This window comes from Haemaphysalis longicornis, unplaced genomic scaffold (genome assembly GCF_048455015.1).
Source record: "Haemaphysalis longicornis isolate Haplotype H1 unplaced genomic scaffold, Haemaphysalis longicornis Haplotype H1 scaffold_7, whole genome shotgun sequence".
NCBI lineage: Eukaryota > Metazoa > Arthropoda > Arachnida > Ixodida > Ixodidae > Haemaphysalis > Haemaphysalis longicornis.
In genome coordinates this window covers 98,969,709-98,983,884 of record NW_027526422.1, presented here as the reverse complement: position 1 = coordinate 98,983,884, position 14,176 = coordinate 98,969,709, and the positions used below count along the sequence as shown (strand labels likewise).

General features: G+C 49.0%; 1 protein-coding gene across 1 annotated transcript in view; it reads left to right on the top strand.

Moving 5' to 3' along the window:
* The window catches only part of LOC144146433 (scoloptoxin SSD14-like), a 55,688-nt gene that overhangs the window by 12,540 nt on the left and 28,972 nt on the right, over positions 1-14,176 (top strand). Inside the window, exons 5-6 of the mRNA XM_077678388.1 lie at positions 2,622-2,788; positions 13,777-13,981. Of these exons, the coding sequence (XP_077534514.1) occupies positions 2,622-2,788; positions 13,777-13,981 (372 nt within the window). The remainder of the gene's footprint in view (positions 1-2,621; positions 2,789-13,776; positions 13,982-14,176) is intronic.

Here is a 14,176-nt window from a genome sequence, read left to right as displayed (position 1 = left end):
AATAAGGGCAGTTACTGGACTTCCAAAGCATACAAGAACGGACATCTTTGAATAAGCTGTTTCTCTACCACCTGTTGTTAACTTTTTCGAAGAAACACAACCTCGATTTTTAAACCATCTCGAGTATACTCCTCAGGGACGTGCCATACAAAGGCGGGATCTTCTAAAAAGTGAATTTGACCCCAGGACTGTCCCGAAAACGCTTCCACCATGGGAATGGCCCTTCCTTGGCATCATTCATCACCGCCCCATTTCTCGGCGACACACCGAGGCCAGGGAAAGATATGTGCAAAAGCTGGCAAACGCTATGGAAGAAGTCCAAGTCGATCTTTTTACCGATGCTGCCGTTACTGACAGTGCTGCAGCCATCGCATGGAAATGTCCAGAACTTCCTCAGCTGGATGGGTCTCGCAATATTACTAACACCTGTGTACTGACCAACGAGGCGGAACTCTTTGGAATATTAGGCACTCTACAAAGCATTCAGAATCACTCAGAACAACTACAAACAAGGAAATTCAGATTTGTAACGGACTCTTACGTGGCACTCCGGGAGCTTAACAAAGCCTTCACGTAAAACTTCCCAGTCAATTCCATACTAAAAACGGTACAAGAACTCAATTTTCAAGGAATGAAAGTCCACATGGCTTGGACACCAGCACGTACACCAGGAGCGCAGGGTGACCAACTGGCACATAATGCTGCCCGGGAGTGTGTACAAAATCCTCCCTCGGACCGCCCCCCCCCCCCCCCCCCCGTCGTCACTGAGTGCGCTGCGGCCGCCCAAACAGACGTACCCACTACTAACTGGCAAAAGGAGTACCGCCGATTCAAACGACTCAGCAGACAACGATTGGCTGAAGCTTCCCCACCTGGTTTTTTACACCTTCAAAGACACTATCGAGCCGAGAAGTATTCGCCAACAAGGTGTATGAGGGTGCGGCTTACACACCAGACATCATTTCTAAATGGACAAGAAATCAGGTTTCGGAATCTCAATGTTCATACTATCCCCAATCTCTCTCATCTAATTTGGTCTTGTTCAGCATTTTCAAGGGGCAGAGAGCAAATCCTAGGCTTTTAGGCAGCCTTGCATACGTTAATAGCGCACTTGCAGCTCATTAGAGGCGATCGACGCACCATTGAAAAGGTAACAAACTTTGCTGTACAAAGTGGCCTGTAGAGAGTTGTTTAGTGGTGACTGACTCCCACCATTTTTTCAAGTGTTCGTGCACGTGACTGTACTCGCGTGAACCTTCCTGACAGTGCTCCACACACCAACGACCAGTGCTATATGTGAACACTCAAACCGTGCCTGCTGCTAACAGGGACAGGAACTCTGAACGATTACAACGTGATGGGACCATTATTTGTAATACGGGTCTTCCCCTTTCCTTTTCCCCCTAACCCCCACCAGGGCCTTAGGCCTCTTCCTAAATAAAGGTCATTCTTTCATTCATTGTATTGACCAATGCCCAGTACGTCGCGAAGGTTGATCACGCGGGCCAGGGCATCCCTGAAGTCAGGAGCACGGTACGGACGGCTTTTCAAGTTTGCGTGCAGTAAAACGGTGTTCAGGACAACATTACCGGTTGGCAGACGGGAAGGAATGATATTGTAGTTATCCATGTCAGTTCCGGTCGAAGTAGAACCTCGGCACAAAGCCAATGCGATGTTTCCAGAAGGGAGCATAAAAAGACACAGCCGTTCGGAAGGCACACGTTATTTATATACAAAGCGTTCGGGGTGAACTTTGCGCTGCGCCGTTGCCACAAAGGCTGCCATCACTAGGCCGCAAATAAGTACAGAATAATATAATATAAAATAAAAATAATGAATTAACGCATTAACTTCCCCAAGTTAGCCAAAACTCAATCCGCTGTCTATAAGCATTATCGGGGGCTGTGACGCCCTCTCTTCACTACTTTCGTTGTCAACACAAGGCTGATACTGAAACTAGTCAAGAGAGGGCGCCACAGCCCTTCTGGGGTATAACTGCTCCCCACTTGACAGCTTTCACGTTGGGTGGAACTGGTTTAATATTTTTAGTGTAGTCCTAGAAATTAGAAGAACTATCAGTTGGGCTTTTTGGTATATGTTCCTGATTGAGGAAGCGCTACTTAAACACGAAGACGAATGAAGAGACACAGGACGAATTACGGCACTTTTACCTGGGTCTCTTCACTCGTCTTCGTGTTTAAGTAGCTTAGCACTTTTTCAATCCTAGAAATTATTTATTAGCCCGCACATACTTTATGTTTTGTTATTTCTTCTTTTTCTTTCTTTTGTCCATTCCTTGAAATCAGTGCGAATTTTTTATCGATACTTTGTTATGAAGCTGTACTAACTTAGATGTACGGAACGCCTTCGGGGCCTTAAGGTTTCATAAATGAAATGAAATAAAATGAAATATGATGGCACCAATTTATACCAGTAAATAATTTCTACGTCTTTCGTTAACAAACTATTCCGATAGCCAATCCGTAAGTTCGTCGAGTAAGCAGAGCACCACGGGAAAATTTTGGCGGCTTATTTAAAGCTGACGTCTTTTAATTGGAACCCGTGAACAAAACCATACTTTGTAAAAATTCCGAAAGTAATGAACGCTTCTTTCACTGAAGGAAGGTATTCTGGAACGAAAGCGAGCAGCGGATGTTGAAGGAAGGGGAATGGTGCATACAGAAAGACCTGGCGGCGACACTAGAGGCGGTGGCCAACAATGAAAGCGCCGATTACTTCTACGAAGGACCCTTTGCTGAAAGCCTTGTTAAGGAAATTAACGCAAGCGGTGAGTGTGTGTCATTCAGTTTACGAAGTGTTTACTGCTCGCTATGTAACTAATAAGACCGCAGCAAGGGCATGGCCAGTAGGTGGGTGGGGGCGTGTTTTGGTGTCATAACACCCCCGAAATTTGATAAGTGGCACACCGTCCCCCCCTCCCTTCGTTTCGGCCTTTTTTCGGCCAATGCTTTTTACACACATTATACATACATTTTAGTGTAGCGACGAGAATAAGATAAGAAAACAGATAACATATTGTTTAAGCGCAGGCTACCTTTTTAAATTCTTTTCCCGCGGTGTCGTGTAACACTCCCCGAAAAATATTTGTACCTACACCACTGGAGTGTAGAACTAAATGGGGTGTTTAAGGTTCGTATCAACTTGCAAGTTTAGCTATTAGAACAAAAACAGAATATTATATTGATACTCTAGAAATAATAAAAAAATCTTTGTGATAAAGGAGTATGTATTATTTATTTATTTATTTATTTTACTAGTTCTGGCAGCCTTGTTACAAGGCGTTAGGCTGTAGTGGGCATTCGCTGCAAGCAGAGATCAAACAAGATAGGAGACAATAAAAATGCACAATATTCAGCACAAAAAAAGTTCTTCCTTGCCACTTCGGAAGCAAACAAAAATTAAACACGACAGCAGACAACGAACAAGAAACTTCACAATAATCAGCACAAAATATTTTTCCATGCCCTGATTTTACCGGGAAAGACTGGAGATGAAAGCTATGATTTATTCGAAAGTGCAGAAAGAAATGATGAAACAATCTGGCAGTCAACAATTGGGGCGGGTAGTGCGTTAGGAGCCCGTGTAACGGTGGCTGGCGGGTAGAATGTATAAAGTTTTATCTATTGCTGTTTGATCATTATAGAGTAGGTAGAAAAACTTCATTCGGTCCCGGTAACGCCTTGTTTCAAGGTTTCCCAGTGGATCCCAGACAATCGAAGCGTATTCTATAATAGGTCTGATAAATGTTTTATATGTCAAAAATTTTAGTTCAGTGATTAGTTTCCTAGTTTCATACCAGTTTCTTCGTTGCTCCATTGTAAATGTATGTTATGTGCTGGTTACACTTAAGATCTGATGTAATTATTACCCCCAAGTATTTCTACGAAGACACGGTGGTTAACGTATTTGTATAACGTATAACGTATTTGTTAAATCAATGAGGCATCTAATGCTCAATGCAGCCTTTACACGCAAGGAAAGATGTAGTGAGGAAGGTACCAATAACTAATTTTCCCCTTTGACCCAGCAGTTTGTCAGTTAGTCCCACTTCTGTTCTAAAAAAAAACTGGCGAAGCTTGCACTAGATTGAGCGAGGCTTGAACCGCAGCCAAGTTGCAGGATTTCTTTTAACGTTGGCACTGAAGGACACATCGCCACTCATTTGTACAATTTCAAAATTGTTTATTTACATGTTATGTCGTCGCTCTGCGCTGAACTAGTAGTAGTCGTTGTCATACGCATCGATATCGTCGTGTTCCTCATGCCAAGCGTTACATGCGCGGTGGCGCTTGGCGACAGCGAGGGTGCGGCGGCGGCGTGTACGTGCACAATGCATGCGCGGGGGTCCTGGGGTCGCGGCGAGGTTCTGTGGAGAAAGAGTTTCCCATCTGTGGCGTTGTTGGTTGCTAGGCAACGTTAGTTTTAAAGTTTTCGCTGGTTTTAAAGACGATAGCCTAACTTGGGATACTTGAACGCAAAACGTTTGGTCTGCCTGTCAGAAAGACAGTACATTCAGCCGTCCAGACAAAGTTAGGGAAGCTACTGAACAAGACCTTTATATACCCACAACCATTTCTAAACATATAAATCTGGTGAATTTATTGAGTGATTGGGGGGTTTGATAAGTAGGCGCTACGCAGGCGATGAGGTGCGCCGTAGTGGAGGGCTCGGGATTAATTTTGACCACCTGGGGATCTTTACCGTGCGCCGAAATCTCTAACACGCGGGCGTTTTTCATATGGCCTCCATTAGAAAAGCGGCCGGTGCGGCCGGGACCCGCGTCTTTGGGCACAGCAGCGCAGCGCCATAGCCACCGAACCCGCGTCCTTGGGCTCAGCAGCGCAACGCCATAGCCACCGAGCCACCGCGGCGGGTATAAATGTGGTGGGAATGTTCACGCTTGTCAAATTGTTGAGCAACAACAAAACATTCCGCATATCTGAGACAAAACAGCAATACATAGGTGACATTTGCAATGTTTCTTTATGAAAAATTGCATAGATGCTGGAATGTTGCGGCAGAAAATGAAATAGTACTGACCCGTAACAAAAAAAAATGCTGTACAAAAGGGCGCCATCTGGTGGTGGTCCTGGGAAAGCAATCTTGTGCGTCGTTTCTCAGCGCCAGTGCAGGGTGGCGCCACTGTTATAAAAAAGATAATCTCCGTACGTTCACGGCCGGGCTAGAGCGGCGTCGCGGGTGCGTAATGTAGAGATGGGCAAAACGGCTCACTTCAGTGAGCGGCTCAGGACGGCTCAGTTCACCGTAGTGAACCGGTTCATATGAACGGTTCAGCGCTCAATTAAGGTCTGTAACCTGTGTTAAGCATGCATAATCTAAATTATTACTTAATTGTTATTGAGTCATTTACTTTGTAACAACATCCGGTGTATTTGTACTCAAAACAATTGGCCTCACTTTCATTACAAATGTTTTTATGTGTCAGTGATATTTCAGGATCACTCTCGGTCGATATATAAAAAAAAAATGCAATTTTTTGTCAACTTTATAACCTCACAAATATGATCTCTACTAGTGAGCTGTGACGACAGAAAAAATTATTCTGGAAAACATTATACAAGAAACTAATCTTAATATTGTGGTGGTGAACAACACTTTGTTCAGTTTATTCCAAGCGAGACGGGTCCGCTTTTTGGCAGCGATAATAGATGGCGCGAAAGTTGCACACAAGACCCAGCTGGGTCGGCCGATACGCCTCTAATAACTCTACCGGAAAGTGCCGACACGAGTCGTTCAGAGCCATGCTCAGCACGATTCTCTAATCGAGCGAGCAGCCGCTGAACGGCGGATCTTAGGAGAGCCGCTTTGTCAAAGAACCGCCAGGAGCCGAAAATTGCCGCTGAACTCAGCGGTTGAGAAGACGGCTCGTTCCTGACTCGGACTACAGCTGAACGCACAAATGTAACTGTGGTGAATCATATAGTCACATGAGTTTATTTTCCTATTACTTTGAAAATACAGACGCAGTTCGTTTACTGCTGCCATTGCGGCCTCCCGATCTGTCATTCACTGCCGCCGCCGCGGTCTCTCAACCGCTGTTCCCAAATGGCGCCTCAGAAGATCGGTTTCGCGAAGAGCGGCTCTCGAAAAGACCGGGTCAGAATAACCGAAGAACGGCGCAAAAGAACCGGCTCTCCTTACTCGGATGGTCTGCTCACACGACAGCAGGCGCTGGAGGAATTTGGAAAATTAGCCTCACCGAGCAACTGCCCCGGCCAGACAGGGCAGTTGCTTTCTTGCGCCTATAATAGATCGCGCGAAACTCGCCCCGAAGACCCGGATTTTTGAGCCATTCTTCGGCTCTTCGGCTCAGCCCCTCAACCGCAAGCTACGACGTTTAGTGGCCCAGCTTAGTAAGGAGGCAGAGGATTACGCCGTAAAGCTTGTTAATCAAAACTGGCGAAAGTTTAGCGACAGCATGTCGGGCCAGTTAGGTGTGGCGAAGACGTGAAAGGTTCTTAAGGCAATGATGGAGCCATCTGCCACGAGGACTGAGCTTGCCAATCGCGACTTGCTAAGCTGGTGCACGAATACACCGGGACGAACCAAGAATTTATTGACGACCTCAAGGCCAAGTATCTCCGAACAGACCGCCGGGGTGATTACCCAGATTACCAAGGAGAACCCAATGCAGCCTTGGAAGAACCTGTCACTATGCACGAAATCAAACCTGAGCTCGCCAACATGATGAAGACCACAGCTCCGGGACCACATCAAATCACAGCGAAAACCCTCTACAACATAGGTGAAGCTGACATTCAAGCTTTGGTCGACCATTTCAATCAGCAGTACTGGATCCCTGGTTCGTTACCGCAACAGTGGAAGACAGCGGAAATTCGGTTTATCCCGAAACCGGGAAAGGACTTGAAGGTAGAGAATCTCAGGCCCATCTCGCTAACATCCTGCCTGGGGAAACTTTTTGAGCGAGTAGTCAACACTCGATTGCAACGGTTTCTCGACGGCACAGACCAACTTCCGCACAACAGTTTGGCTTCAGACCACACCTAGGCACTGCCGATGTGCTTTTTCAGGTGTACAGGGACGTATACCTTCACCCAGACCGTGCGCGGTGCTGGCCCTTGATTTAAAAGAGGCTTTCGATAATGTCCTACACTCGGCCATACTACGCACCTTAGCGGAAACTAATTGCGGCTCCAGAACCTAAACCTTAATCAAGGCGTTCTTACAAGATCGGAAGGCCAAACTCTCCATGGGGGGACTCGAGTCAGACCTAATTGAGCTGGGATCGCGGGGTACACCTCAGGGTGCAGTTCTCTCCCCTTTGCTCTTGGCGATGAAGGATCTGCCGCCCAGACTAAACCGAGTGCCAGGCATTTGTCACGCACTGTACGCGGGTGACGTCATCATATGGTCAAATCAGGGAACTAGGGCCGACATAGAGGACAGCTTCCAACGAGCGATAGAAATCGTGCAGACCTTCGCCCGGTCCCGTGGCTTGGAATGTGCCCCGGATAAGTCAAAACTTCTGGTGGTCTAGCCCAAGAAGCCCAAATACCCGAAACAAGTCCCCATCAAGCTGCACGTGGATTTCATGCCTATCCCCGCCAGGCAGGAGATCCATGTTCTCGGCGTGCACTTTTCCAACATGGCACACAACACCACAGCGGTGAGTCGCCTTATAGCGGCTGCCAACCAGGTAGCCCGAATGACCAAGCGAGTGACCTCCAAAAACTACGGAATGAAGGAAACTGAAACCACTAACCTGGTAGACGCCTTTGTGGTCTCTAGATACACGTACGTCACTCCTTTTCTGAACCTCAAACCAAGAGAAGAGGACAGACTAGACCGGGCTCTTCGTAAGTGCGTCACGCTATCTTTGGGCCTCCGAGTATCTTAGTCCAAAGAGCGCCTAATGGCTCTGGGGGTCCATAACACCACAAAAGATCTCGTAGATGCCCAGAGAATAGCGTAACAGGTGCGCCTCACGAGGACAAAAACAGGCAGAGCCATCCTAAATAGACTGACATAACCCCTCCGACCACGGTGCAGGATCGATTCGACATCCCTCGGGAAATAAGAGAACGCATTCACGTCCATCCCCTCCCCAGACACAGGCACCCGGAACACGATATAGTCCGCAGAACACTCCGGGCCCAATACCTCTCCAAAACGTGGGACTCCCACCCTGCTACAATCTACGTGAACGGTGCCGGCTCCACCAATGGGGTTACCACAGCAGCAGCCTGCTCGTCCAGTGGTAACCCCATTGCAATGGCATCCATCAAAACGACGGATCCGACCCGCGTGGAAGAGGTAGCCATTGCCCTGGCCATCTTGGCGCATCCTCGCGCCATTATACTAACAATTTCCCAAGAGGCTTGCCGAAATTTTCTCAGAGGCAGGATATGTCGCCAGGCCCTTCGCATAATTGCGAATCAGCCGCCTGAAGGGGCACAGATCATATGGTTCCCGGGTCATCAGGGACAGACCGGGGGAATGTCGCGGCGCACGCGTTAGCCCTCGATTTCTTATTCCGGGCGTTCATCACCGCTGGTTGCCCCCCAGGCAAGGGTGCCAGCCGATCACCTTCACCCCCTTCACTGTGTACCGCCTACAGGGAAATACTGCTTGAACAGAGGCTCGGCAGGAGATTTCCAGCCCTCATCCGTCACTCACAAGAATGGAGGAGCTGTTACTCCGACAGCTTCACACAAACACACTTCCAATTCCCGCAACCCTACATAAATACTACCCAGACATCTACCCAACACCACAGTGCCCGCACTGCGACCAGACGGGATATTTACTTCACACGTTGTGGCACTGCACACAAAATCCCAACATGAAGAACATTACACCGAACAACAGATCCGCGACACAATGGGAGGCCACCCTGCTCAACCCGCATCCACCTTGCCAAAAATGGCTCAGGGACCAGGCTGAGAGAGCTACTCGTCGGCCACCGGCAACCCCGGATTAGCGGGCTCGACCATGGCTCTGAGCAAGTAAAGTTTCTCTCTCTCTCTCTCTCTCTCTCTCTGTCTCAGTAACTGAGCGGAAGAGCCGGGAAAGCCGAAGAATGGGTCAAAACTGCATCCGGTTCTCCTGACTCGAATTGTCTGCTCCTACGACAGGGGGCGCGCTGGAGGAATTTGAAAAATTAGCCCCAGGTGGCCCGGCAGTCGTGGCCTCCGCGATTTGCTGCCGGCGGCGCGCCGTTGCTCCGGCCGCCCCATTCGGCACGGAAGCAAGGGGAGCGGTGGCTGGTAGCCGATCGCGGAGGCCACGCGGCAGTACAGTTGCTTTCTCGCGTCGATAACAGATGGCACAGAGAGACGGCTCATTTGACCCGTATCTTCGGCTCTTCGGCTCTTCGGCTCAGTAACTGAGCGAAAGAACCTGAAGAGCCGAAGAACGGGTCAAAACTGCATCCGATTTTCCTGACTCGCTTTGTCTGCTCCCACGACAGGGGGCGCTGGAGGAATTTGGAAAATTAGTCCCAGGTGGCCCGGCAGTCGTGGCCTCCGCGATTTGCTGCCGGCGGCGCGCCGTTGCTCCGGCCGCCCCATTCGGCACGGAAGCAAGGGGAGCGGTGGCTGGTAGCCGATCGCGGAGGCCACGCGGCAGTACAGTTGCTTTCTCGCGTCGATAACAGATGGCACAGAGAGACGGCTCATTTGACCCGTATCTTCGGCTCTTCGGCTCTTCGGCTCAGTAACTGAGCGAAAGAACCTGAAGAGCCGAAGAACGGGTCAAAACTGCATCCGATTTTCCTGACTCGCTTTGTCTGCTCCCACGACAGGGGGCGCTGGAGGAATTTGGAAAATTAGTCCCAGGTGGCCCGGCAGTCGTGGCCTCCGCGATTTGCTGCCGGCGGCGCGCCGTTGCTCCGGCCGCCCCATTCGGCACGGAAGCAAGGGGAGCGGTGGCTGGTAGCCGATCGCGGAGGCCACGCGGCAGTACAGTTGCTTTCTCGCGTCGATAACAGATGGCACAGAGAGACGGCTCATTTGACCCGTATCTTCGGCTCTTCGGCTCAGTAACTGAGCGAAAGAACCTGAAGAGCCGAAGAACGGGTCAAAACTGCATCCGATTTTCCTGACTCGCTTTGTCTGCTCCCACGACAGGGGGCGATGGAGGAATTTGGAAAATTAGCCCCAGCTGGAGTTGCTTTCTCGCACGCGCAATAGCTGGCGCAGAGAGCCCGGCTTTTCGGCTCCGTTGGCTCTTCCTCCATGGTTTGCTGTGCTGTGGCTCGCCCCGTTCGACACGGATAACTGAGCGGGCGAGAAGGGGCTCGCTCTCTCCAAAAGAACCGCCGCTCACTTTTACTGAGCGACGGTTCACTCTCTCTTCAAAAAGACCGGCTCCAAAGTTCCGGATCACTCCGGAGCGAAGCATCTCTAGTGTTATGTACAGCGCGCGTATTGCATAACACAGCGCATTATGCACATCATTGTATTATTATAATGTAATAAATGAGGCTGTGCGTCGATTTGAAATTTATTCGATTGGTTGAACAATCTATTAGTTAACCAATTAGTCGAACGTCTTCCTTTAAAAAATGGATTAGAAATGGGCCATTTTTAATGGTTGTTTATTGGATAGTCGATGCTACTGAATACAGGTCATTTAATGCGATCAATGGTAACTCGTCCATGCAGCTGCAATGGCCGAGAAATTCGTTGACAATCGATCCGACGACAGGGAGTTTGTCTTCTTGTTGACAGTCATCCCGGCTGTGCTGATCAGCACAGCACGCGAGCGTGTGTTCAACACACGCGTGCGTTGAGGACACAAAGTAAAATCTCTACCTGTTTCAACGATAATAAATGACCTACCACACATTTCCCCTTACTTTCCTTGGCTTTCTTGACTCCCTACACTTATTTCCGTATTAATTCAACTAGCCCCTCATTTCCCTTTATGATTCGCTACATGCAGCGAGGGAATCGCTTCCGGCAGTCTTGGTGCCATAGGTAGCTTAAGAGGGTTCAACACTAGTCGGCCGCTCTCGACATGTCGTAGACGCTGGAGTGACGGCCCCGTGGCCTAAAAAATTCCCTCGCACTTCCCCGAGGGGGAGAGTGTGTAAGTGCGAATGCACGGTTGTTGATTGCGCGATTACGGTGGATATCGTGATCTTGGAGTGGAGAGGAGGCGCCCAACACCCGCAGTCACTGAGCGGAGAGAGGAGGAGGAGAGTAGCGCCCGCCGTTACGGCGAGGGCTACACGAGCGCCCTCACGCGTCGGAATGCGGAGCGCCCGCTACGCGAGCGAGAGCTCTCCCGCCCGAAGTGGAGAGGAGGCGCCCAACACCCGCAGTCACTGAGCGGAGAGAGGAGGAGGAGAGTAGCGCGCGCCCATCTCCCCCCGTTGCTAGGGAAGACGAGGAGGAAGACGAGGAGCGCGCGCACCCGCAGCTGTTGCTATGCGGACGACGGCGGCGGACGATTCAGGCTCGCTTAAGAAGTGCATTCGCACTTAAAAGAAGGTCCCCTTCACCCCGAGCAGCCGGAGTAGCGCTGGCTACCACCCCCAAGCGCAGAATACACTTCATCATCATCATACTCCTCAGCCTTTTTAAGCCCACTGCGGGGCAAAAGCCTCTACCGTAGATCTCCAATTATCCCGGTCCTGTGCTAACTGCGACCAATTTATCCCTGCAAACTTCTTGATCTCACCTGCCCATCTAATTCTCTGCCGCCTCCTGCCACGCTTGCCTTGTCTAGAGATCCACTCTGTTATTTTAATTATTAAACGTTGTCTTGCATTCGTATTACACGCCCTGCCCACGTTCATTTCTTCCTAACTTCTACTTACTTAACATGCGTTTGTTCCATGACCCACTCCGCCCTCTTCTTGTTCCTTAGGCTACCTTGGCATCTTCACTGCCTTGGCATATTTTTAGGCTACATTGACATCAAGGCTGCCAGAAGGATGCCTTTCTTTCTTACGTAAACTTAAAAGTGTTAACCTCACTAACCGTAGTCAATAAAAAAAACTAACGATTCCCTTATGAATTTTTGACCATGTGGACTGCCGGCCTTTCTTTGTGCATTTTGCTCAAAGATCCCCTCATTTCTATCAATATTACTCTGCGAAGGCCTAGCGAGGGCCTTCGTACTGCCGGCCTTGATGCCAAGATAGGATAAGAGGGCTTCCCACCAGCTGACCTCTCAAGACAGGCTGTAGACGTTCGAGTCACACCCTGGGCGTTGAAAAGAAGGTCCTCTTCTCCCCTTAAAGTTAGTGTGGCGCTGGCTACCATCCTGAGGGGTCAGATACAGTCGTAATAAATATAAATACCCTAGAAAGTGAAAGAGAACACAGGCGCCCAAATATCCGAATTGGTGAGGCCTGCAAAATCAAATCGAAAGGCGTGGGTTCGGTACCCCCCCCCCCTCCCCTGAAGGCTTGTTTTCCTCCCTTTCTTTCTTTCTTACGTAAGTTTAAAAATGTTAATTTCACAAACCATAGAAAAAAAAGCCTAACCATTCCCCTATGCCCCCTTTGGCGGTGTAGACTGCCGCCTTTTCTTTGCCGGCGAAATGAAAACTTCCCGTCTTTGAGATACACGGCCAATTTATTATTATTTTTTTCTAAAGCCACTGCACGAGCCTGGGACGCTCGGCGGTCGCCGCGATGCACGCGCTCACGAGCACTCGGCATTTTCTCGCTCCTCGGAGTTTACTCCTGTTTTTTTTTTTGTTGGTTTGTTTGTTTTGTTTTCTTAAGCCACTGCGCGTGCCGGGGACAATCGGCTGTTGCCACGTGGCAGGTGCTCACGAGCACTCGGCATTTTCTTGGTATTTTAACACATTAAGCGCCACGCATTACGGCCAGCTACACAGCTCCGCTGTTAAAACTGCTGCCACAACTCACCACGTTTTGAGCGCACCTTCATGTGCCGGAAAGATGGTGATAACAAAAACCGGCATCGTTTGTTGATGTAGGCAAACAACTATGCACCCCTCCGCAAAAAGACAACGAGGAGGCTTGAACGCAAAGTTTTCTCCTGAGGGATTCCTAAGTGTCGTTTGAGTTTATACTTTGACTCATAGACGGTTTGGACTTGGATTCGTTCAGCTTTGACTTTGACGTGTACGCAGTATGGAGTTTTCATCGCAACGGTTTTGACTTGGGCACTTTTCAACTTGACTTCCCACGAACAAAGCTTCGCGTCAAACCATTGCCGGCGTTAAATAGAGGAATACATGATTTTTCTGAGTAATTTTGCAGGCCCATGCACCCCTTTCCAAATCCGACACTGCTTCGACAGTGCCGGAATGGAGTAATCGGATAGACATCGGCTTCGGAAAGCGAGGTACCCAGGTTCGATTCTGAGTGCGAAGCGTTTTTTTTTTTTTTTGTTTCACTTTACTCAAGATTATCATCATCGTCCGAGAAAGTTGGCTATCCTGGAGTGCGTTCTCGTTGCGGCTTACGCCTTCAGTAAGACATAGAAAGCTTTGCTTTAATATGCATCATGGTAAAAGATTAAAGACGCTGAGACGGGATGCTTTCAGCGATTCGCAGCGATATCTAGCGCTATAGCGGGATATTGAAGCGGTTATGGTCACACGGCGAGCTGGCTGTTGGTCTGAACATTAACTACGCACTGCCGTTCCTAAGCGGCCGCTCGGCAACCGCGGGTGCATATTCTCGCACTTACGCAAAAAAATTTTCACTCAGTGGACAGTTCATGGTGTACAAATTATAACGTATAAAGTACCATGGCCTGATTTGATTTGGACTGATTGTTGCTGCAGGTGGCATAATAACCACGGACGACTTGAAGAACTACACAGCAGAGTGGAAGGAAGCCGTGAACACTACTTTCGTTGGCGACTATACGATGTTCTCCGCGCCACCACCCGGAAGTGGCGCCGTGCTTGCCTACTTGCTCGGTATAATGGACCAATACCGAAACCTATCACTCTTTTGCTTTGATGACAGCATCTTAACCATGCACAGGTATGTCTTTTATTTAGTGAGAAAAATATATCATAGACTGTGGCGCCAAATTCAGTGCGAACCACAGCCCAAAATTTAATGAGTACGCAACATAATATCTTGTGCGATGTTTAGCTGGCACGACCACTATCCTGCATGTTTTTCAACAAATAATCAGAAAAGAATTCTCTATACCTGGATTCGAAACCTTTCTTT